Below are 26256 nucleotides of genomic sequence, written 5' to 3'. Positions count from 1 at the left end.
ACTGAGATGAGTGCTGCACTAACGCTAGCATCCTTACTGAAGCCACTGTCACCAGCATTAAAGCAATGATCCTTATGCACTAACTATGGTGGGTTGGACATTGTGTGCAGATGCCAGATTTTCACCTCCCAAAACAAGCTCTCTATTCTCTGCTCACCTATGGTAAGAGGAAATGTGACAAAGATACACAAAGTCTATCATAAGAAACCTAATGTGGACATCATAAGCTGAGAGAAGTAAGCTACCAACTGACCTCAATGGCACTGTATCAGGCAGTTGGCCACTTCAAGAAGAAACATCTTGCCCTCAAAGCTGGAAGGAGGGGAAAAGAACACTTTCTCCCAGCAGGCATCTAACCCCTTATGAAATGTTCGTGCCTATTACAGGCAGATTATGGTTCCAGGATTGGATTCCTGAGTCATTTCAGATCCCCTATGTAAATCTGTGGTAGAGATCATAGAATCTTAGAGTTGGAAGGGACCTCAAGAGGTCATCTAGTCCAAACCCCTGCTCAAAGCAGGACTAACCTCAGCTAAATCATCCCAGCCAGGGTTTTGTCAAGCCACATCTTAAAAACCTCTAAAGATGGAGATTCCACCACCTCCCTAGATAACCCATTCCAGTGCTTCACCACCCTCCTAGTTAAAAACTTTTTCCTAATATCCAACCTAGACCTCCCCCCTGCAACCTGAAACCATTACTTCTTGTTGTCATTTACTACCATTGAGAACAGCCTAGCTCCATCCTTCCTGTAACCCCCTTTCAGGTAGTTAAAGGCTGCTATCAAATCTCCCCATATTCTTCTCTTCTGCAGACTAAACAAGCCTAGTTCCCTCAGCCTCTCCTCATAAGCCTTGTGTTCTAGCCCCCAATCAATCATTTTTGTTGCCCTGGGCTGGACTCTCTCCAACTTGTCCACATACTTTTTGGAGTGGGGTCCGAAAACTGGACACAGTACTCCAAACACAGCCTCACCAATGCCGAATAGAAGGTAATAATCACTTCCCTCGATCTGCTAGAAATGCTCCTACTAATGCAGCCCAATATGTTATTAGCCTTCTTGGCAACCAGGGCACACTGCTGACTCATATCCAGCTTCTTATCCACTATAACCCCCAGGTCCTTTTCTGCAGAACTGCTGCCTAGCTCATCGGTCCCCAGTCTGTAGCTGTGCATGGGATTCTGTCGTCCTAAGTGGAGGAATCTGCACTTGTCCTTGTTGAATCTCATCAGATTTCTTTTGGCCCAATCCTCCAAACTGTCTAGGTCCCTCTGTATCCTGTCCCTAGCTTAGTGTCATCTGCAAACTTGCTGAGGTTTCAATCTACCCCATCCTCCAGATCATTAATGAAGATATTGAACAAAACCAGCCCCAAGACCGACCCCTGGGGCACTCCGCTTGTGCCAGCTAGACATCGAGCCAATGATCACTACCCGTTGAGCCCGATGATCTAGCCAGTTCTCTATCCATTTTATAGCCCATTCATCCAATCTATACTTTAACTTGCTGATAATACTGTGGGAGACTGTATCAAAAGCTTTGCTAAAATCAAGGTATATCACATCCACCACATCCAAAGAGCCAGTCACCTCTTCACAGAAGGCAATCAGGTTGGTCAGGCATGACTTGCCCTTGGTAAATCCATGTTGACTGTTCCTGATCACCTTCCTCTCTTCCAAACGCCTTAAAATGGATTCCTTGAGGACCTGCTCCATGATTTTTCTAGGGATTGAGGTGAGGCTGACCGGTCTGTAATTCCCTGGATCCTCTTTCTTCCCTTTCTTGAAGATGGGCACTACACATTTGCCTTTTTCCAATCATCAGGGACCTCCCCCAATTGCCACGAGTTTTCAAAGATAATAGCCAATGGCTCTGAAATCACATCAGCTAACTCCCTCAGCACCCTAGGATGCATTGCATCCAGCCCCATAGACTTGTGTACGTCCAATCTTTCTAAATAGCCCTGGACCTGTTCCTTCAGCACTGATGGATGTTCACCTCCTCCCCATTCTATGCTGCCCAGTGCAGTAGTCTGGGAGCTGACCTTGTCTGTGAAGACAGCGGCAAAAAAGGCATTGAGATCGTCCTCAAATCAAAGGATTGCTGACAATGACATGATCAGACACTTATACCAAATAGAGGCACCTTCAACAGGTGAAGCCAGAGATCCAGGCAGCAGTGGCCCCTGCAGTAGCTCCCAAAATCCCTGATAGTATATAGCATACCTCACTGAGCTGCTTCCATTTTAGTTGACCATTAGTTTTCTCTCAGATCGTCAAAAAGTGCTATGTGAAGTTATTTGCCCTTAAGCCTTAATACATTCAGAGCAGTTAGTGCTAGGCTTACCCAAAGACCAAAGATACTTGTTTGAATGAGATAGTACCTTCGTATGAATATGTAGTAGTAGCTTTCTAGATACATTTTATAAAGTCTATTAGTGAAAATATAGTCAAAGCTACTATGGTTACATGTACCCAGGGATAAAAAGCCTATTGGCGGTCTGGGTCAGCTAACTCAGGCAGAAAAATCAGTGTAGATGTTCAGGTCCAGGTTTGAGCTTCTAGGATCCTGAGAGAGTGTAGGGTCCCTGAGTACAACCTCCAGCCCAAGCCCAACTGTTTACACAGTGAATTTCAACCCCATGAGCTCAAGGCAGCTGGCCTGGGTCCGGCTCCAGCCATGCCATTTTATCCCTGTGCAGATGTACCCTAAGCCTACTAACACATTTGTTTACTGGTGGTAGAGAAGGTAAGAGTCAATGCACAAAAACTGATCAGAATTTAAGGGGATTTTTTTCCCTGCCTGATTAAAGTTGCTTGAAAATGTGTTCAACTGAAATGCTGCAAGATCCCTACCCCGCAGTGAACACAGAATGATCTATATATAAAAACAGCATTTTATATTCAGTGGTATCAAAACCTACGTATTTGTATTGCTATCTCAGCATGTTAATGTATACATCTTTCATCTGAATACATAGCTCAAGTAGACTAACTTGACCTCTTGAAATTTACCCCATACCATTACTTACTGATTTTAAAAAAAACATTGTTCTGAAACTGAAAGCTAAGGTTAGGTCTTTTGTGGCATAAGGCAGCCTGAATTCAAGTTACTTCAAGTACAACAGTTCATCTGAGATTGAGTGAAAGTGTAGACAATGTAAAAGATGACCCTTAACAAAAGTCACACCTAGATAACCTTTATTTGTTTTTTTTATCAAAGTGGATGGTTCAGGTTAAAAGTACTCATGCATGCTAGTGGCTCCTGTCTCTGTAATAAATAAAAACTTCCATTTCTTTCCTTTATGCCATGTACAAATCACACTCACTGAAGAACTAAGGCAGAACCAAAGAGTCAGCTAGGTACAGGCACTTTGTTCCCAGTTCAACCAGAAAAAAATACAGCTCAAGTCACATCTTGATCCTACCTCCTCCCCCTCCCCACAATCTGCCCCCCCTCCAAGTTTATTATTTAAACAGATTGTAAAAAATAGAAAACTAAAATACAGAAAACATTCAGAATTCTAAACCCTTACAGTGCACTGAGTTATTATACCCAATCATACATAGAACCAAAAAGTATAAGAGCATAAAACAAAGGTTACTATGACATGAATTTTGATTACCTGGGATATTTTGTATTCTCTATAAATACCAAATATTTGACAGCAATTAAAGTTGTATGACTTGATATATGCAACTATGTCTATGTCCTCTTGTGTAACTACACAACTACTTAAACAGCTGTGTGGGGGGTGAGGTGGATGAAGGGAGGAGAATGGTAAGAGACTCAGATTCCACAATAGCTGGTTATACTCAAAGTATTTACCAAAAAAAACAAGAAAGATACCAAATGATATCCTAAATAAATAGTTTATGTTGATGACATATACAAAGTTCCTGCTATGTTAGTTATCCAAGAATGGCATATCTGTGTCCATGGGTGCAGGAGCAAGTTCACATAAATAAAACAGTGTGGCTTCACTTGCTTCCGCCTCAGTCAGCGGCTCCAGCCGCACTAACTTGCTTTGAGTTGGTTCAGGGTCCAGGCTGCTTTCTAGAAGCTCATCCACTTCTAAGTGTTTGTCTAGGGAGGACATGGTTTCAGATGTGGAATTTCCACCCTCAACAGTTGCACCTGGACTCCCATCAAGAAATGCAAGGAGTGGAAAGGCAGTATATTGAATCAGCTGTTTATCTACAAGAGAAGAAAAACAATACTTCAGAAAGTTACCAGTTTACATGCAATCTTAATTCCAAAAATTTCAGTGCACTTTTTTACAAACCAAACCACATCATAAAAATATTTTAACAAAAAGTTACTTAAAAAAAACCAAACCAGGCATACTGTTGAAGTGTCGCAAGAAGCAGAGTAACCGGAATTTATCGTTCAGACTTGTATGAGACACCAACACTTCATCAGTTTGTCTTTGCATCTGGTGCAACACAAATTCTTTTAAATTAACACTTAAAAACAAACAATCAAGCAGATAAGACCTGACTAAGCAAGATTTTTTTAAAACAAGTACTTTACAATTTTTTTATCTTACATCTTTTCAGTTGAACTATGAAGCTTTTCCTGAAAAGAAAGCCATGTCATTCACTGTACTAACCTGATTTGTGCTTAGAACTTTGTGTATCCTGTAAAGTAGGCTGAGGTCCATTACTCTTTGTAGTTTCTATTCCTTTTGTCTCCAAATGAAAAAAAAAAATGAAGTCAAAACATCTCTCTGAAATATGCAGACTGCTTTTTTTAAAGCCTAAGTAACAAAAAAGGTAACAACTGAGGAATCTTGCCAAAGTCTAGCTAACCATTAAAATAACCTGTATTAGGCTGTAAAAAGATGATGTCATAATTGTATGGCAATTATTCATGTGGGTTAATAGATACTGGTCTAGAAAATAACGAAGTGGAAACGGTGCATCCAAGTACGAACTGAGACAGATTAACATTCAGGGAGTATTACTGTTCAACAGTTAGACCACAAGTCGGAATCAGGAGCATTAGCTTCTCTTCTTGATTCTGTTAGTGGCTCTAGCTTCACTTTCCTCATCTGTAAAAATGTTTGAGGCTTCCCTAGAAATCATGGTTATGAGAGTGGTATAAGAACTTTTATTTCTTTCTCCCCTCCCCCCCAATCTGTGATGTTTTTCCCTTCCAGCTACAAAGCAGAATAGGAATAAGTTCAACTGCAGTTTTTGTATCCAAATTTGTGTTTGAATTTATTCCCAACAAAATATGAAAACACTCTGTCACTTTAGTAACGGGCACAGCTGAAGGACAGGTTATTCACCAACTTCCAACTGTATTTGTATTTCTCACTACTGTGTGCTTTGGAACTTACTTTTGTATTACTGATATGATCTGTGGGATTCATCTGCACGGAACTTGTAAAAAGCTGAACAAGACAAAACACAGTTTTAAAATTCTGAACGTTGGTTAGTATGTGCCACTAAATGTGTGTGTGAATACTGTACTATAATTTATTAATAGTTTATACTATGGCAGTGCCTATAGGACCTGATCAGGATTGAGCCCCCCTTTTAAAAGTTTGCCATTTTGTCAAGTACCAATTTGTGCAAAACGTTTGCTAAGGAAAAGCCTAATTGTGGAGTAGGCCTGTTACATTTTGGGACTGCAGGGCGCTGGTAACACTTATACAGGAAGATAATATGGCAATGTCTGTTCCATGTCTAGCTCAGAACGGTGCTGTATGTTAGTCCTGCAGTTACAGAAACATCAGATTCAGAAAAGTGTGAACTGCCACACAGTTGACTAGTTAATGAAAGGAATGATGGAGAAAGGAAGAATAGGTAAGAGAACTAAAGACCCATGAACTGAAGTAACAGACACCTCATCCATTTGAATTATGAATGTGGCAGAAAATTTCCACCTCTTTCTCTGCTTAACTTTGAAGCTTTTCATTTGGAAATTAAACCTGTGAACACTGTAATACAGAATTCATAGTTCTAGAGCACCTGCCTGGGTATGCACAAGTTTTTCCCTGAACAGTACTTCTCAATATATATGGGCACCAGCCACTAGCTGAAACTGGACCTCCAGTCCCTTTATTCTCTTCTATTTCCTCTCCAAATGTGTGGTTTTCTGGCACAATTAGAATCATTAGAATACATACTCAATGCAAAATTTTGTGGCCCAGAATGCACTTGGACCTTCCACCTTGGAAGTCTGATAAAGACTCACAGTCCCTCCTTCCCCATTTATGAAGCAAATGCCAAAGTGTCTGTGCAGGACCATCTACCTCATGGATAGGGCCTGAAGATAATTTTTGGGTCCCTTGTCCACTTTTGGCCAACTTCATGGAAGTACATATGCAGTTCTAGTAAAAAAAAGCACCAGTTCTTCTACTAAACATACATAAATAGGTAATGCAGTTAAAAGTGTGTGCACTTCGGGGGCATTGATAAGTACTACACCAGTCCTGAAGCACGCCCTACTGTTTGTGTTTCCTGCCCCTCCCTCTTTTTTTTAAAAAAAAGGAAGAAAATTAAGTGCCACATTTGCTTATGCAATGCTATCATGGCACCACCGATTAAGTATCAGGAAATACAAAAGTTTTCTACACTAGTATTAATTCTGCTATTTTGGAGACAACCTTTTGCATATCTGTTTCCTTGTTATAAAGACTTAACATTTTTAGTATGCAGTATACAGGATATGCAATAAGACTAAATCATAACTGTAGAAATGTTTTGAGTCTTCAGATTTTAATTTTATAGTTGTGTAGCCTTTACTTTTGCCATGAACTTTTTTGCATTAAAATTTTAAACAAAGCTTTAGAATACACAAATATTTTTCAAAAGGACACTTGCATCCTCAATTATCTTGTTCATTACGAAGATAAAAACAGAGGGAATTACTAAAAATACATACATCGACTAGAAGATCTGGGTCTATGCTGAACTGTCGTCCTGACAACATGGCTTGGAAGTCCTCTAAACTGCAATCAATACTGTCAAGATAATCCAATAGTTCAACTCTGGAAAACAGGAAAGAAAAAAAAAAAAAGGATGATGGTGATTTCATGTTCTGAAATAGCAACACTGCATCTATTGACCACTAGAAAAATCAAGTGAGGTGTATGGTACTCATGAAAGTTTGTTATACTGATACAGAAACTTTACAATTCACCTGTTGGAATAGGTATATGTAATAGTACTATCATCACTGCTTGTTTAAAACTGCACTGGTTTGAATGTTGAAGTGTTGAATGTATATTTCTCTCTGCCTGGTGCCAAACAGTTAAGAATGTGTATCGACAGGACTGTCAATTTATACATCTGACATTCACAATCAATTTTTTACGTTGTGACAGCACAGAAAATCAATAGGCTGTGGCCGATTCACAAAGCCGCTGTCTCCACAAAAAAGAAAGCAGAACTCACTTTTAGTTAATGAGAATTATTATTAAAGCTGAAAGTAGAGCCTTTTATATTACAAGATAACAGTTCAGAAGTAATCAGATGGTTCTATGTGGGGATGAAAAAGAGGAATGCACAAATGATTCATAAGACAATTAAAAAAAATTCCACCAGCAAGAGCCGATTGCAACTAACATTAATTTATTTACAAACAACGACAAGTTATTTCCTCTGCTATGCAACATGTGCCCCCCAAAAGTCGTAACCTTTAGATTTTGGGTTTTTTTAAAACGGTTTCAGTTAAAACACCTTTAAAGTGCAATAATAAAAATCTGGCAGACACTTCAGAGAAAAACGAGTTCATATCCAGCAAAGGAAAGAAAAAAAAAAATCCATCCTTAAGGTGACCTGCAAAGAGCGAGGGATTGATTTGGGCCCTTATTTTATTTTTTATGATGTATAAAGAGGACCTGAAAGAGCAAAATACACATTACACAAAGATTTTTCACATTTTAAATTCAGGCTCTGCCTATCTAGGCTGGAAGACTATGAGCACAGAACAAGGAAAATACTGACATCACAAAAATCAAGGAATTACAAATACAGTATCTGTAAAAAAAAAAAAAAAAAAAAAAAAAAAAAAAAAAAAGGGAATCAGACTAATGAAAACAAAAGTTTTAAATGTCACCATTTAACAGTAACAACATTTTGGATAAAGGAAGTCTTTAATTTTAACAAACACATCCACCGTTCAAATTAAGGTACAAGAGGTAAAATAGGGTTACTTACCAGTAACTGTTGTTCTTCGAGATGTGTTGCTCATATCCATTCCAATTTAGGTGTGTGCGCGCCCCATGCACAGATTCCCGGAACCTTTTTCCCTTAGCCTGCCCACAGGGCCAGCTCAGGCGCCCCCTGGAGTGCCGCGCTCATGTCGCAGTATAAAGGGCACTGCTGGCCACGCGGGTCCCCAGTCCCTTCTTTCTGCCGACTCCGACAGCGGGGACGGGGGGTGGGTTTGGAATGGATATGAGCAACACATCTCGAAGAACAACAGTTACTGGTAAGTAACCCTATTTTCTTTCTTCGAGTGATTGCTCAGATGCATTCCAATTTAGGTGATTGAGTAGCCATACCCATGGAGGTGGGTAGGAGTCACTGACGAGCAGCTCTACTCAATACGGCTCTGCCAACAGCTGCGTCGTCTCTAGCCTGTTGAACAATGGCATAATGGGTCGTAAAGGTGTTAACTGATGACCAGGTGGCTGCCCTGCAGATGTCCTGCAGTGGCACGTTCTCTAGAAAGGCTGCCGAAGAGGCCTGAGCCCTAGTCGAATGTGCTGTCACCATTCCTGGTAAAGGCACTTTCGCTTGCTCATAACACGCCTTAATGCAAGACTTGATCCAAGAAGAGATACGCTGGGCGGAGACGGGAGAGCCCTTCATCCTGTCCTCCACAGCCACGAACAGCTGTGATGATTTACGAAAGGGTCTGGTCCTCTCCAGGTAGTGAGCCAGTACCCTCCTGACATCCAGCAAATGCCATCTCCGCTCCTCCTCCGAACCGTGGGGTTTCGGGAAGAACACAGGGAGGAAAATGTCTTGGTTACAGTGGAATTGGGATACCACCTTAGGAAGGAAGGCTGGGTGAGGCCTTAACCTAACCTTATCTTTGAAAAATACCGTATGGGGGGCTCCGAAGTAAGAGCTCTTATCTCCGAGACCCTTCTAGCTGAAGTGATGGCCACCAGGAATGCTACCTTCCAGGAGAGGAGTAACAGGGAGCACGTGGCCATGGGTTCAAAGGGAGGTCCTGTGAGCATGGTGAGGACCAGGTTCAAGTCCCGGGGGGGGGTAGGGTCTCACACCTGGGGAAACGTCTTCTGCACCCCCTTTAAGAATCTAACCGACATGGGGTGGGAAAATAGTGACCTCCCTTGCAGCGGCTGGTGAAAAGCCGAAATGGCTGCCAGGTGAACCTTTAGGGATGCTAGGGCTAATCCCTGGGTTTTAAGATATAGGAGATACTCCAGGATTACTTGTATAGGTGAGCAGGCTGGTGCAATACCTTTAGCCTCTGCCCACCCCGTAAAGCGCCTCCACTTAGCCCGGTATGTAACCTGAGTGGAGGGTTTTCTGCTACCGAGCAGAATCTGCTGGACCTGCAAGGAACAAGCCCTTTCACTTTCCGTCAACCAGAGAGCCTCCAGGCTGTTAGATGGAGGGAATCCAGGTCCGGGTGCAATAGGCGCCCCTGGTCCTGGGAGAGCAGGTCGGTGTGGCGATAGATAGGTGAAGCAGTGTACTGTACCAGTACTGCCTCAGCCACGCTGGGGCAATCAATATGACATTCGCTTTGTCCCTCTTGACCTTGAGGAGGACCTGAGGGATGAGCGGAATGGGAGGAAACGCATACATCAGGGCCCCTCCCCACTCCAATAGGAACGCGTCGGAAAGGGAGTCTGGCTCTCGCCCTCGAAGAGAGCAGTAATTGGGACACTTCCTGTTCAGCGACGACGCGAACAGGTCCAGTTGGGGAACTCCCCACCTTTGGAAGATTAAAGCTGCCACCTCCTGGTGCAGCGACCACTCGTGCCTGGGGGAGAACGACCGACTGAGGCGGTCCGCCTCGTCGTTCCTGTTCCCCGGGAGGGGATAGGCACACAAATGAAAATCGTGTCTCACTGCAAACTCCCACAGACGCGTGGCTTCCCGGCACAGGGCCGAAGAACGCGCTCCCCCTTGCCTGTTCATATAGAACATGGCCGCTGTATTGTCTGTGAGGATCCGTACTGCCCTGCCCTTCAGGAATCTGAGGAAGGTTTTGCAGGCCAAACGGACTGCCCTGAGTTCGCGGACGTTGATGTGTAGGGCTCTCTCCATCGGTGACCATAACCCTTGGGTACCCAGATTGCCGCTGATGTGAGCTCCCCACCCCACATCCGGGGCATCTGTGATAAGGGTCACTGACGGAGCCAGATCTCTGAATGGGACTCCTTTGAGCACCTCCCTCGGGATCATCCACCAACGAAGGGAGGACAGCACCTGTGGGGGAATCGTGACCACCTTTGTCAGTACATGTGTGGAGGGAACATAGACTGAAGCTAACCAGGCCTGCAAGGGTCTTAGCTTGAGGCGAGCTAGCCTTACTACATAGGTGGAGGCTGCCATATGTCCCAACAGCTGTAGGCAGCGCCTAGCTGTCGTCATGGGGGACCTATGCAACTCTGCAATGATGGAACCCATTGTCTCGAAGCGCGATCGAGGCAGGAAAGCTCTAGCCTGTAGCGCATCAAGCGTGGCCCCGATAAAGTCAATGCGCTGCACTGGGGTAAGCGTGGACTTCAGTTCATTAATGACAAGCCCCAGTCTGGTGCATGTGGCGCAGACCAACTCCAGGCTGTCTTGCACCTGAGACCTGGATCTGCCCTTAATGAGCCAGTCATCCAGGTATGGGAAAAGCTGTACTCCCTTACGGCGTAAGTAGGCCGCCACTACAGCCATGCACTTTGTAAAGACTCTTGGGGCCAACGACAGACCAAACGGGAGGGCCGTAAATTGATAGTGGTCCCCTTCAATCATGAATCTCAAGAATCTCCTATGCCTTGGCAAAATGGAGATATGAAAGTAGGCGTCCTTCAGGTCCAGGGCCGCATACCAATCCCCTGGGTCTAATGCCAGAATTATGGAGGCTAGGGACACCATACGGAATTTGATACGTCTGATATATCTATTCAGAAGGCGGAGGTCCAGGATCGGTCTTAGGCCGCCCTTAGCCTTGGGAATCAAGAAATATCTGGAATAGAACCCCTTTCCTTTCTCCAACTCCGGGACCTCCTCAATGGCACCTAGGTTCAGGAGTGAACGTGCCTCCTGAATGAGAAGCTGTTTATGCACAGGATCTCTCAAAGGGGCTGTAATGGGCGGGGAGTCCGGGGGACGAGCTGTAAGCTGAAGGGCATAACCCTTAAGGACCACCCCTAGGACCCAACGGTCCGAAGTAATCGACTCCCAAGCCTGATAGTAAGGTCGAAGTCTATTCCGAAAGGATGGGTCAAGCTCCCGGGGCAAAGGAAGAGCGCCACCCTCACAGCCACCGTCAAAAACGTTTATTACCGTTTCCATTCCCGGTTTTTGCGCCATGCTGCGCCCGCGCAGAGGAGCCCTGCCGACCATGGCGGTTGGGGCCCCTGAAGCGCTCCCTTCCCCGTCTCTGCTGAGTAGCCCTGGGGGCCTGTCTTGGCGGGGGAGGTGGCTGCCTTTGCGGCTGTGGGCGAGACTGGCGTCTCGAGGCCTGCGGGGTGTATAACCCTAGCGACCTCAGGGTGGCCCTTGAATCTTTCAGGGCATGTAATTTTTCATCCGTCCTCAGAGAAGAGTGCGGAACCTTCAAATGGGAGGTCTTGGATAGCCTGCTGGACCTCAACCGATAGCCCTGAAGCCTGCAGCCAGGAACAGCGGCGCATTACTATGGCGGAGGCCATTGCCCTGCCCGCGGTATCTGCCGCATCGCTGGCAGATTGCAGTGCCGCTCGGGCCACCGTCTCCCCTTCCTGAGCCAGTGTGGCCAGGTCAGCCGCTTGATCAGCCGGAAGCGCTGAAATCAGGCGCTGCATCGAACCCCATAGGTTCTGATTATATCTTCCTAAGAGGGCCTGATGGTTTGCCACTCTTAATTGTAGAGCCGCCGTGGAATAAACTTTGCGGCCAAAGAGATCTAATTTCCTCCCCTCCTTATCCTTGGGGGTACTGCCTTGACCCTCCTGGCGGTCTCTTTGGTTCGCCGCATCCACCACTAGGGTTCCCGGGAGGGGATGATTGTACAGGAACTCAAAATTTTCCTTAGGCACATAATATTTCCTCTCTGTTCCCTTAGATGTTGGGGGAACAGAGGAGGGCGTTTGCCAAAGCGCCTTCACAATTTTCATGACCCTCTCGTGTACAGGAAGGGCCACCCGGGAGGGGCCTGAGGAGCCCGAAGGCCCGAAGAGGGGGTCCTCCTCCTCTGACATTTCCTTAAGCGGTATCCCCAAATTGGAGGCTACCCGCTTAAGGAGGTCTTGATGCACCCGGAAATCGAACAGGGGCGCCCTATGATCCCTGGACGTCCCTTCGTCAGGCGATGAAGAGGTGGACAAAGGAACAGGGCCTGTAGAAGGACCTTCCTCTGGGTCTGACTCCCTATCAGAGGGGAGTTGAGGGGCCAGCTGTGAAGGAGGAGGCGGGGGCTGTGCCACCCCAGAGTGGAGGGACTCAGCGGCCTGACCCGGCTGAGCAGACCAAGGTCCCCAATATGGCCATTGCCACGGTCCCTGCGGCCACCCTGGCACAGGTGGCTGCTGGGTGTCCCCATACTGTCTCTTATGAGAGGAGCCCCCCGATCGTCTCTTGCGACCTCTCGGCGGGGAACGGCTCTGGGACGAATAGTAGGATCGGTGCCGACGTCTACGATGTCCCCTCGAAGAGGAACGGCTGGAGGAGCTAGTGGACCGCCGGCGACCCGACCGTTTGAAGCGGCGCTTCCCACTACGGGACTGAGAGCGGCGACTCGACTTGCTGCGTGCCGGTGAAGTCGAACGGGAACGCACCGGTTTACACGGTGCTGAAGTCAGCGGTGCCGAAGTCGGAAGCTCCAGTGCCGCGTAGGCCGCATACACATGCGCCGGTGGGTAAGGTGGTATCGACGGTACCGCTCCCCCCGGTGCCAGCAGCCCCGGAGGTACCATGGCCTGGCCCATTAAAGTAGACCACGGGACAGAGACGTAAGACGCCATCGATGAGGCTGGCATCACCACCGGTGCCGGCATGGTCTGCGCCGCAGTCGGTGCCGGAGGAGACGGTGCTGCTGCTGCTGCCGGTGTTAAGAGGGCCTCGGGATGGGCACCACTCAGTGATCGGTGCCTTGACCTGCCCCGTACCGACGAGCTCGAATCCGAGCTGTGAGAGGTGTCTGAGTCCTCACTAGCGCTCCTGCGCTGGCTCTTGGTGCCTCCTGACCGCCCTCGGTGCCGCGGTGCCGAGGCGCTCGACGACTTCGAGTCGGAGCCTGGAGGGGGTGCACTCTCCACCCTCCGTGGCCGTCTGGGTGAGGATGGGGAGTGATGTTTCCTCCACCCACCGGGGCTACCCAGCGCGGGTTTGCCCCGGGACGCTAGTCCCGCACCCCTCGGCCGAGGGGGGGATGGAGGCGTTGGCAAAGCTAAGAGAGCCTTTGCCGCGACGAACGCCTCCGGCGTCGACGGCCCTTGCAGGGGCGCTCCCCCACTTCCAGGAGTCGGGGGAGGCTCCCTGCGGGGAGACACCGGTGCCGGAGGGACCTCTACGGCACGCGGCTGGGGTGTCTCCTGCGGTTCTCCTTGCGTGCGTGGTCGCATGGAGGAGTCCATGGAGGCGGTGCCGGACCGCTTGGCTTTCTTCGGCACCGAAGCCCTCGGTGCCGCTGTGGGTGCCGGCGGTGCGCTCTGCACCGAGCGTCCGCTCGGTGCCGGTGATCTTGATGGCTCTGAAGCCGGACGGAGCGCCAACTCCATGAGCAAGACCTTCAGCCTGGCTTCCCTTTCCTTTTGGGTGCGGGGCTTGAAGGACTTGCAAATCTTGCACTTCTCTTTGCGGTGCTGCTCTCCGAGGCACCGGAGGCAGCGGTCATGAGGGTCACTCACCGCAAATTGCTTGGAGCAGATGGAACAGCTCTTGAAACCAGCCGAGCCCGGCATGGTTTCCGACTTGCGAGCCCCTAAGGGCAATCAACAGTTCAAATGAAGTGTCGACGAATTAACTAAATCTAAATCACAATACTGAAGCTAGAAGCTAAAGTAGATAAAGGCTAAGGACTGCTGCTTGCAATAGCAAGGGCAGAAGTTCCAGCAACCGTCAGAGGCGGAAAGAAGGAACTGGGGACCCGCGTGGCCAGCAGTGCCCTTTATACCGCGACATGAGCGCGGCACTCCAGGGGGCGCCTGAGCTGGCCCTGTGGGCAGGCTAAGGGAAAAAGGTTCCGGGAATCTGTGCACGGGGCGCGCACACACCTAAATTGGAATGCATATGAGCAATCACTCGAAGAAAGAACAGTAAATATCCTCAAGATCTCCCAGGGGTGGTTCTCCAGCAAAAACAGTGAAGATCAGGATAAAACACACACAACATTTTAAAATAGCTTTCAGAACTTATTTTTGTGTTTGTTCATTCTGCGTTTTACCAATAAATTACCAGTTTTTATTAAGAGTTCAGTTTTTACTGATTTACACCCATTTATCAATGTACTCAATTTTTGAGGGGGGTACTTATTTTTGTTTAAACACTAATGCTTTACATGATTGTTGTGCCCTGCAGCTCTGAGATTGAAGTGGCTCTGCAGTGTAAAACATAGAACACACCTTGGAAGTTGGAAAAAAGAAATCAAACAGTGTTAATATCGCTCTATGATTGGCTCATAGGGAAACACTGCCTGCCTATTTCTTTGCATTTAGTATAGTGCTGAAATTAAACCATCAATCTTCCACAGATAAAGATAAGGAAAACATGGGATGAGAAAACAAATTTATGCCTGACTATCAACAAGAAAATCAGTGCTTAGAAATTTTCAAGAAAAGTATAAGACTGTAGAGAAGAGGGTGTATTGTGCTGCAAGTACTGCGGTACTGAGGTCAGTATTCAAGCTGAAAGAATAAAGAAGCATGTTGAAAGAAAGTGACAAGAAACTTAAAGAAGAAAGTGAGCTTTGGAATAAACAGCCAATAACAGGAACTTTAACCAGGGCTTTAATGAAAGAGGACACAGCATGATCATGTCAATGAATCTGTGCATGCTCTCTGTGTCGCTGGACAACTGTAAGTGCAGAGGAGCCTATTGGTAACTTAGTCTGACAATATTGTCCTGCTGCAAAAATCCTTTCTAATGCAAACAATCTCATTTGTAAGTACCTGGAAGAAAATGATGATGCTTTAGCATCTCTAAACTGATGGAACGAACTGATGAAAATGTGGTGTCTAGTTTGATTTTTGACCAGTTTCCTGATGGTTTGGACTATCCAATGCTTGTCCTTTTTTTTTTTGGTTTGTTTTTTTATTTCAAAGAAAATAAACCTGCATTGTTTTATGCTGATTGTGACATTCATTTCCTTTGCAGATATCTTTTGTCAACGCTGCAGTAACAGACATGTTTGAAATATACCAACAAACTTGGGAAAATGTTGCCACAACTAATACAGATTCTGCTTCCTATATGGCTAAGTTTGCAAGGCAAATTAAACTCAATCATACACTGGAGCTGCTACCTATTACATGTCTTGCTCATCTGACCTATGTTGTGCTATTAGCAGCTACTGCTACAGAAAAAAAGAAAGATGTGAAATCTTGCATCATTGGAGTTGGAGCCATTTTCCAGCATGAGAACAAGCTGAAGGCTTTGTTTTGCACAGAGTGAGACAAGTGCAGAGCAGACTACTGATTGTCTATACCTGTTGTGCCACTTCAGTGGATGAGCTTGTACTTCACTGTTGTTATGCAAATAACATGTGGACTGTGCTAATGCATCTCCTATATCAGGTGGTTCTCAACCAATGGTACATGTACCCCTGCGGGCACACAGAGGTCTTCCAGGGGGTATGTTAACTCATCTAGGTATTTGCAATAGGCTACAGAAAAAGCACTAGTGAAGTCAGTACCAACTAAAATTTCATATAGACAATGGACTTGTTTATACTGCTCTATATAATAAGACTGAAATCTAAGTACAGTATTTTTATTCCAATTGATTTATAATTATATGGTAAAAATGAGAAAATATGCAATTTTTCAGTAATAGTGTGCTGTGACCTTTGCATTTTTATGTCTGATTTTGCAAGCAAATAGTTTTAAAGTGAGGTGAAACTTGGGGTACGCAAGAAAAAAAAGACGACTTCTGAAAGGTGTACAGTAGTCTGGGAAGGTTGAGTGCCACTGTCCTGGATCATCCAGAGTTTGTTGGTTCTGAAGCTGAAACTTTGAAGAGACTGACTGGCAAATAACCAAAATGACCACCAGATTCTGCACACCAAGGTAATGTTCATTGTTGAAAACTTGGAATCCCTGTGTGACATACAGAAAAACTCTGAGTTTTCTCCGACTACTGTCAACATATTTGCCAATACAGATGTTTACCAGATCCTGACAACCTAAATCTCAGCTGAACTGAGAACAAAAGCTGCAGGAAAAACATACGGAGAGAAAACCCAGCTGTTTTTGGAAATTGTTCTTAACCCAGAACACAAAAAAAAAAAAAAACCAAAAAAAGCATTTTCATACAATGCTCAACAAGAAATGGGAGATGATCGGGGTCCATAATCTGAACCCCAAAATGTTTGGTGCCGAAGATGCTTTCTGGAATGTCATCTAGGTGTTGAACCCCTAACTCAAGATGAATTTTGAAGCAGACTACAACCATTATGCGAAAATGTTTTAACTATTTGCCACTAAATATGAAATTTCAAATCTGAAAGGGGAATTTACCACTTACATGAACATGCCTAATCCTAACAATATGAAACTGGCTGTGCTGGCTTTTTGGAACAGTCATCAAGATACACTTCCCAACTCCAGCAAAGTGGCATGGCAAGCTTTGAGTGTACATCCTGGATCTACTGATGCAGAGCATTTATTTTCAAAGTTGTTGTCTTGGAGGTCGTCCAAGAGGCTCAACATGAGTATACTTTGAAGAAAACCATGTGAGCGTATGCAAACCAGGATTTCTGGAATAATTACTAACTCAGAGACAAAATAATACCTTTGTACATAGAAAAGTTTTGGTTATACTGTAGTAAAATGTGCATATTATGAAAGCTTTTTGTTTTTCTTTTTTCCCTAAATAGATTCATCCCAGTTTTAATGTTTGGGAAATAAACACCAAAAAATTCCCAGAATTTTTTTACACAGAACATTATTTATATACCATATAAAGCAGCAAAAGAGCAGAAACCCAATCTTTGAAGAATCCTCTGCAGGGCCTCTTTAAGAGTCCTTCAGTGAAAATAACTAGAAAGGCAGCTGATATGAACTCATCAACTTTAACTTTGTCAATTGTTTTAAAAGCATCAAAACTACTCACTTTCCAAGAAGGTTGATGTTCTGTGAAATTACTCCATTCTCATTGAGTATGGAATCCATCATTGAGACAGGGTCTTCTGCAGTTAAAGTTGACTGGCTATTCAGCTGGATAGCACTAGACATGAGAGGGCTTGTACTGTCGCTGACAGGACTCAGAGGATCACTGGCTGGGATGGTGACTGGTTCTATGTTTTTATCCCCTTGAATTACGGGGATGTTGTCATCCTCATTATCATCTTCTACAATTACAATATCAGGAGAATGACTACAGCTGCAATACACAAGAGACCATAAAAAGGTTAAACTATGAAGAGGCAACAACTATCTCCTTCAAAGTGGTGCTATAAGAATTAAATAGCTGCAAAGCACTTTGAATAAATAAAGTGCTATACAGTGGCCAACTTTAGTGAAGGGAATCTACATTTCCATTCTAAACTGTATTTTAACCTCTTACCGTCTCCTCAAATTTTGATGGCAATAACAAAACGATGTTTAAAATACAGTAAAAAGAATCTCTCAAAAAACTAGAGCGTGTAGATTAAGAAGCTAAAAAGCATCTTTAATCTAAAATGTTTTAAAAATTTCCCTGGCATCTTACATTTTAATACAACTTTCTCAGCAACAGTAGGTTATAGCAGGACAACTCCAAGCTTCACATTCAGATGAAGCTGGTTAGGGGACAGTTACAGGGCATTTTCCAGGGATTAAATACTTATGTACTAGAGTTGGATAGCATGAAGGTATCAGACTAGACAAAACCAGTTTTATTTTTAGCATGCCTGATTGCTATTATTTTCTGATTCTGGAGGACTAAGTTTTACAGTACCAGAAAAAAACCAAAAACAAACCTAAAGCAAACTCCAGTAGGTGGCTGAGAAAAGGTGGGTACTAACAATGGGAACTGAAAGTGCACTGATGAAGAGAAGCCAATAGTGTCATGGCTGACAAGCTTAATTAGGCTCATTGGGCAGTTTAAGCATTTAAATCTCTCAGAGGTGAGGGCTAATAGGATCTTGGGAAGTGTACTCTTCTCTTCACTGCATTCTGATGCTCCACTGGCCCTATGCAAATGGTCCCAGAAATGGAAAATCCCTGACCCACAATTCCCACCTTGTCTTTCCAGTACCCACAACTCATTATGCAGCAGATCACAGATAGTGAAAAAATCTTTTCCCTCCATAATGCCAGGGAGAATACACAATTTTCACAAGTATTAAAAGTACCAAGGAAATGCCATATTTCTAAATGGGTGGCTTTTTAAAGATTAATCTTCACTCTAAATTTAGTAGGTTTCTAATGCTCTTTTTAAATATAACTACAACACTAAGATTTCTTTTAAACCCTTAAATTACTGATGTTTACTACCCACTTTAATGATTTTTTTCTGTGGCAGAAAGTATTCATTAGCATCCATTTGCCAAAATCAAATCAGTAGTTTTAAGTTTCAGGCAACAGAATCTGGATTTCAAATCCATAAAGCATAAAATTGCTCGATTATGCAGTGTAAACCAAAGGCAGCATTGGGAAACAATCCTTGAGCCACAAGGGCTGGGATGATCACCTGCTTGTAACTAAGAGTGTACTATAAAAATAGGTGTGGACAAAAGAAAGTATGTAGCATAGAATTAGGGAGTAAAATGGGAATATGTACACAGAAGACCCCTGCATTACTGAATTGAGAAGATCGAAGGACTTTACTTTGGAGACCATATTGAAGAAATCAATGGTGGGGGCTTGCAGTCAGCAAAAAATAACTGTAATGTTCAGAGGGCAACATTTACACTCAGCAGAGATAGCTACCGTCAACAGCATAAAATATTCAATTATGGGAGTTCCAGTCTTGTGCTAAGGGACTAAGACCAAGAAATAAGAATCGTGTATGTACAGTGCCTTTAGAAAAGTAGAATGTACACCAATGATCTTTCATTTTCAATGTTTTATGTTAACTGAATTCTCATCCTAGCCACACTAAACTACAACTGCTGATTTATCCTGTGAAACCAGTGCACAGGGTTTGCATATTGGTTACTGAAAGCTACTATACACACATGATTCAACACAGCATACCTGCACTTTGATTAAGCCTGCTTACTTTACTGAAATGGAATTAAACAGGATATATATCAATTATTTTGTGCAGATCTGTTAGATTTAAGGTTAGGATATTCCTGTCTATACTGATGTATTGAGTGCCTTCTGTACCCATACAAACAATTCTTACTTGGAAGAGTCTGAAGTAGCATCCTCATTTGTTTCTGGAGTAATTGGAGCACTTTCTTCTTCACCCAGAGTGTTTTCTTCCTCACCAATATCATCAGTAACATCATAAATAATGATATCATCTGAAATCTGTTCCTTTTGCTTTAGTCCCTCAGTTCTGCTGAGTGGTACCTGAGAATTATAAAGCACAACTACGGTAAAGAATTTTTTTTTCCAAACTAAAAATCAGACCCAAATACTTCAATTAAGAGACATAATTGAATATCTAATAAAAAAACCCCAAACCCCACAGTTTAGATATTCTAGAAAAACCCTTAAAACACAAGATACTTTCACACAGTTTTTATTCATACTTTAATTATTCAGCATAAATAATTCTGTAACAGAACAGTTAAACAATTAGGCATATAGTTGTACATTTTGCTGAGTGATTATCTAACTTTCATAAAATAAACTCTAGAAGATTATAACAGTAATAACCAAGGATCAGAGAAAATAAAACAAAATAAGCCAAAAACCTTGGAGATTGACACAAAATATATCAGCAGTAAATTAACAAGAACAATGTCACAACAAAAGCTGGAAACTTGAACACATTACAATGGCAATGTGTTAACTAACAATCCTAATCTGCCAATAAAGTTGTTCATTGGCATGCAGCTGCTAATTCCAAGTTAGTGTTGCCATTTTGCTTCACTCACTGAAGCAAGTTGCTTTTCCCTCTCTTTTGCCTCACCTTGTGCTGTATTTATCAGCTAAAGTGCAGCTACTATAGGACACTCAACCCAGAAATTCTGATACTACTTCTGTTCACCTTTCTCCATCCCTCCAGCTACTACATGAATAAAGTACACTTCAAAATGAATTTACATGATGGGTTTTGTCAGCTGGTTCTTTGACGATCTGCTGAAACATAGTTGACTTTGGAGATCCATTGGTATTCAGAAGTAGTGGCCTAAACCAGAAAAAAAAAGTCAGTTGCATGAACACTCCTAAAGCATGAAGAATGTTTTTAAAAGCAAAAAAACAACCTAGCAAAAGAAACCTGTATTAGTTGGTTAATAAATACAAGATTATCATCTTTTTCAATACTGAACTTACCGTTTGCGTTTTAGACTCACTAGTTGGTTATTCTGCACCAGAGTAACAATGAACTGTACAATCTACAAGAAAAGGAAGATCACAAGTAACCACCACCATACCAGGTTTTGTTAAAAAAAACACCACAATGATAGCCCACAGCAATACAAATCATGAAGTTTACCATATTTAAAATCAAAGGGTTAGAAGGGACCGCAAAGGTCATGTAGTCAAAGCCCCTGCCAAGGTGAAGGATTTGTGTCTAATCCATCCAAGACTGATGGCTATCCAGCCTCCTTTTGAAAACCTCCAATGAACTCCCATGGAAGTTTGTTTCATTGTCCTACTGTTCTGACAATTAGGAAGTTTTTCCTGAGATGTACTCTAAATCAGCTATGCTGTTGTTTGAACCCACTGCCTCTTGTCCTGCACTCTGTGGCACAAAAGAACAACTTTTCTCCATCTTTTTTATGGAAGCCTTTCAAGTACTTGAAGACTGCTATTATGTCCTCCTCCTCCAATCTCCTCTTTTCCAAAAATAAAATAAAATAACCAATTAATTCAGCCTTTGCTTGCATTCCATCCCTTGGTTCATCTTTGTCGCTCACCTCTGGATACTTGACAATTTCTCCACATCCTTTCTATACACTGGTAACCAAAACTGGACACAGCTGAAACCTAACCAGTGCTGAGCAGAGCAGTACTATCGTCTCTCATAAATAGCATGTGATATCTGTTAACGCAACCTAAAATTGTTTGTGCTTTTTTCGCAACAGCATTGCACTGATGACTCATGTTGAGATAGTGATCCAACTTGATAAAGCACAAATGCTAACAACCCGCTTATTAGTGCTTGAACTGTATTATTTCAATATATGGTTCTATTTTTGTGTAGCATCTTTTATATAAACTGTATTCTGAATTGATTTACAAAAATCAAGAGAAGTTAGGAGATAAGAAGTTGTAGGTAAAAGAGAAGACAGATTTCAAGGTAAGATCTGAAAAACAGAATCAATGAAGCAAGGAAGGCTTTTTCAGATGATGGGCACCAAAGAGGCAGATTCTTGCACCAATGGTCAGATCATTTTGCGTATGCCGGAGAACTAAACTGGGTAAGCTATAAAAAAAGAACATTCCAGTAGATGAACTGACAGAACATATAAGTATGGATGATGTTTACAGTAAAGGCTGCATACACAGACGATGGAGTTGGTGAAATGGGGTTGGTCCTGGGGCCGGTTTTGTTCAACATCTTCATTAATGATCTGGAAGATGGGGTAGATTGCACCCTCAGCAAGTTTGCAGATGATACTAAGATGGGGGGAGTGGCAGATACCCTGGAAGGTAGGGATAGGATACAGAAGGACCTAAACAACCTGGAGTATTGGGCCAAAAGAAATCTGATGAGGTTCAGCAAGGACAAGTGCAGAATCCTGCACTTAGGACGGAAGAATCCGATGCACAGCTACAGACTGGGGACCGACAAGCTAGGCAGCAGTTCTGCAGAAAAGGACCTGGGGGTTACAGTGGATAAGAAGCTGGATATGAGTCAGCAGTGTGCCCTGGTTGCCAAGAAGGCTAATAACATATTGGGCTGCATTAGTAGGAGCATTTCTAGCAGATCGAGGGAAGTGATTATTACCCTCTATTCGGCATTGGTGAGGCTGTGTTTGGAGTACTGTGTCCAGTTTTCGGACCCCACTCCAATGTGGACAAGTTGGAGAGAGTCCAGCCCAGGGCAACAAAAATGATTGATTGGGGGCTAGAACACAAGGCTTATGAGGAGAGGCTGAGGGAACTAGGCTTGTTTAGTCTGCAGAAGAGAAGAATATGGGGAGATTTGATAGCAGCCTTTAACTACCTGAAAGGGGGTTACAGGAAGGATGGAGCTAGGCTGTTCTCAATGGTAGTAAATGACAACAAGAAGTAATGGTTTCAGGTTGCAGGGGGGAGGTCTAGGTTGGATATTAGGAAAAAGTTTTTAACTAGGAGGGTGGTGAAGCACTGGAATGGGTTATCTAGGGAGGTGGTGGAATCTCCATCTTTAGAGGTTTTTAAGATGTGGCTTGACAAAACCCTGGCTGGGATGATTTAGCTGAGGTTAGTCCTGCTTTGAGCAGGGGTTTGGACTAGATGACCTCTTGAGGTCCCTTCCAACTCTAAGATTCTATGATCTCTACCACAGATTTACATAGGGGATCTGAAATGACTCAGGAATCCAATCCTGGAACCATAAATCTGCCTGTAATAGGCACGAACATTTCATAAGGGGTTAGATGCCTGCTGGGAGAAAGTGTTCTTTTCCCCTCCTTCCAGCTTTGAGGGCAAGATGTTTCTTCTTGAAGTGGCCAACTGCCTGATACAGTGCCATTGAGGTCAGTTGGTAGCTTACTTCTCTCAGCTTATGATGTCCACATTAGGTTTCTTATGATAGACTTTGTGTATCTTTGTCACATTTCCTCTTACCATAGGTGAGCAGAGAATAGAGAGCTTGTTTTGGGAGGTGAAAATCTGGCATCTGCACACAATGTCCAACCCACCATAGTTAGTGCATAAGGATCATTGCTTTAATGCTGGTGACAGTGGCTTCAGTAAGGATGCTAGCGTTAGTGCAGCACTCATCTCAGTTGCTGCAAAGGCAACTTCCGGAGGCGGCATTGGTGATGCCTCTCGCACGCTCTTAAGGTGTCAGTAAGTCACCTCGGTTTTGCTTCCATCAAGGAGTGTAAGGATGACAACTGTCTTATAGACCTGAATCTTGGCATCCTCCTTTAGGTCATGATCTGAAATTTTTATAATTTCAACCACAGGCACAGTGATCCCAGTAGATGTGGTAATCCAGCCAGGAGAGGATGAGACAGCCTAGGTTTAGGGCACCTTTTCTAGACCTCTCCCTATACAGGGTGAGCAAAGGTGATTTTAGAGGCCTGCTCAGTCATGCTGAATTGCATGCGTCTCAGTCTAGGTGCCAGATGACCATCTAACTACTGCCATCTATGTGCAGATTCAGGGCCCAGGGACTGCCCAATTCACTAATCCTGTCTGTCACCACTAGTCCATCACCACAGGATTTGGCAGGTTGGGAAACATTTCCTGTGGTAAAAGCCTGCATGCAGCCTTTAACTACCTGAAAGGGGGTTACAGGAAGGATGGAGCTAGGCTGTTCTCAGTGGTGGCAGACGACAAAACAAGGAGCAACGGTCTCAAGTTGCAGGGGGAGAGGTCTAGGTTGGACATTAGGAAAAAGATTTTCACTAGGAGGGTGGTGAAGCACTGGAATGGGTTACCTAGGGAGGTGGTGGAATCTCCATTTTTAAGAGGTTTTTCAGTTGCGGCTTAACAAAACCCTCGCTGGGATTATTTAACTGGGGTTAGTCCTGCTTTGAGCAGGGGGTTGGACTAGATGACCTCCTGAGGTCCCTTCCAACTCTATGAAATGCAGATTTGCAGATGTGGAAAGAGAGTTTTGTTAACTTTTCTTCTACGATACATTAAAATAGTTTTTTTAACTGAATATTGAGTACATTTACAACTGAAGGCCAAATTTCATTTGTTCAAGCCAGACACACACACACACACACACACACACACACACACACACACACACACACACACACACACACACAGAGCTATTCTGCTTTTAGTCCTAGCCTCAATTGCACAAACTGCTTACTGTATGGTTGCCCTATGATGTGCAAATAGGAGTGAAGACTACCTGTAAATAGTTTTCACCTGTTGCCCAAGCAGGATATAAAACAAGTTCCCTAAAGGTTAGACCAGTGATCTAACCCCGATGTGCCATATCTAGTTCCCATTCAATAAGCTAGTCTACCAGCAAGTGACATTAAACTACTGTATCTTGCAAATACTTTCCATACACAAATTTTAATATTTAAAAAGGCTTTCAGTAAGTTTACTGAAGGAACGATCAGTGTCCTACAAAGGAGATCCCCATCAATGTCGGGAATGACAGTCGCTTACTGAACCAGCATAGTAAATGCTCTATAGGTACATGGCTGAGATACACCATCACAAGCGTTATAGTTTTAATTAATGATCTAACACAGGACGTAAAGTTATTTTACAAGGTAGTTTCACATGAAGTTTGTGAGCTGAGATTGTTGGGAATTTCTTTGACAAAAACATCTTTAGAAGAGAAAAAGTATTCTGTAACAAAAATTAATGCAATTCACAGTCAAGTACAAGTCAAGAGATCCGATGTCACAAAGGAAAGAGTAAAAAAAATGAATGTACTCTCAAATGCTCCAAAAACATTTTACTACTCCCACAGGAACATGTGGTACAAAAACAGTCTAAATTTGCTCCATTTTCTGCTCTTTAAGAAACTATTTTTTAAATTTGCTATTTACAAAATATAGTTTTGCTTCTTTTCTTGGCAAATGATACACTAAAAATAGTCAAACAAAATACATTAATCCTACTTTATCAATGTCAAAACTAAAGTATTTCACAATTTCTTACTTTTTTTAAAAAAAAATACAAGTTTGAATGGTAGGAGACAGATGCAAAAACGTAACATCAAATCTACTGATCTTCCTCTTAAAAAAAACAAAAAAAACAAAAACAAACAAAAAAACAAAAAAACCACCAAAAAACCAACCTATTCCCTGAGATCTTGGGATCCTGTTTACCACTGTAGCATTTTGAGTTGACAGCTCAACATTTAATTTTTAATTATATACTATATGGCTTACTTCAAATTACCCTTTTAATTATATTTCATTTTCAGCATAAACGAACCATGTCAAGCTGACATCAGCTAAAACATTACTTTGTTCCTAAAATGTACTTTAGAATTTAATCACTTGAAATGCTGCTATACAGAAAGTTAGTCACACAGAATTCTGCTGGGGGTTTTAGCAATGGAGACCATCTCCAAAAATGGGGAGCAAAGGAGACAAACTAATTTAAAGATTCCCTGGAGAGGGCTTTCTTGGGAAAGAAAAAAGGCAAACGAAGAAAACACATCCCTACCCTCCTTCCCTTTTTGTTAACTCTGCATCTGGTAGTCTATACTCATTTTACAAAGATTAAAGATTTTACTATTTTGAAGAAAACTAGATTTCACATAGCATACTACTGAGGTGGCCAGAATAAAGACAACATAAGTCAGCCTGTGCACATACAAATATATCTAATCAGACAAAAGCAGCTGCATAATCCACAAATTAAGTCTTACCTTTCGAATAACCTGTTGTTGCTGCAAGTGTTTTGCTCTCAATTCTGCCACTTCCCTCCAAAGAGATTCATTTTCCCTGTTTCAACAAAAAGTGATTTAGAAAGCTAAACTCAAACATAAAAAACCCTCACAGTAATACAGTTTTGCTAAAAATAAAATCAGGTTCATCACATTTCACAAAACTATACATGCTTCTTATGAAGTATCTTTAGCAGAAGCCTTATTAGAGAGTTACATAGTACAGAACCCGAAGCAGAATATGGAACGGTCTGATTAGAGCTGGGCAAAATTTGA

At 43.2% G+C, this 26256-nt stretch overlaps 1 protein-coding gene across 2 annotated transcripts in view; it reads right to left on the bottom strand.

The window, feature by feature from the left end:
- Positions 1-3184: 3184 nt before the first annotated feature.
- The window catches only part of HSF2 (heat shock transcription factor 2), a 42969-nt gene continuing 19897 nt past the window's right edge, over positions 3185-26256 (bottom strand). For both annotated transcript variants that reach the window (XM_067546670.1, XM_067546671.1), the window contains exons 5-13: positions 25963-26038; positions 20784-20845; positions 20553-20637; positions 19684-19853; positions 17464-17733; positions 6896-7001; positions 5346-5399; positions 4614-4692; positions 3185-4198 (exon numbers count right to left, since the gene is read on the bottom strand). In XM_067546670.1, the coding sequence (XP_067402771.1) occupies positions 3909-4198; positions 4614-4692; positions 5346-5399; positions 6896-7001; positions 17464-17733; positions 19684-19853; positions 20553-20637; positions 20784-20845; positions 25963-26038 (1192 nt within the window). In that variant the 3' untranslated portion in view covers positions 3185-3908. The remainder of the gene's footprint in view (positions 4199-4613; positions 4693-5345; positions 5400-6895; positions 7002-17463; positions 17734-19683; positions 19854-20552; positions 20638-20783; positions 20846-25962; positions 26039-26256) is intronic.

This window comes from Emydura macquarii, unplaced genomic scaffold, assembly GCF_026122565.2.
Source record: "Emydura macquarii macquarii isolate MOO-44397 ecotype Brisbane River unplaced genomic scaffold, CSIRO-AGI_Emac_v2 contig_1146, whole genome shotgun sequence".
NCBI lineage: Eukaryota > Metazoa > Chordata > Testudines > Chelidae > Emydura > Emydura macquarii.
The sequence above is the reverse complement of the archived record's forward strand: the minus strand, read 5'-3'. Positions and strand labels throughout refer to the sequence as shown.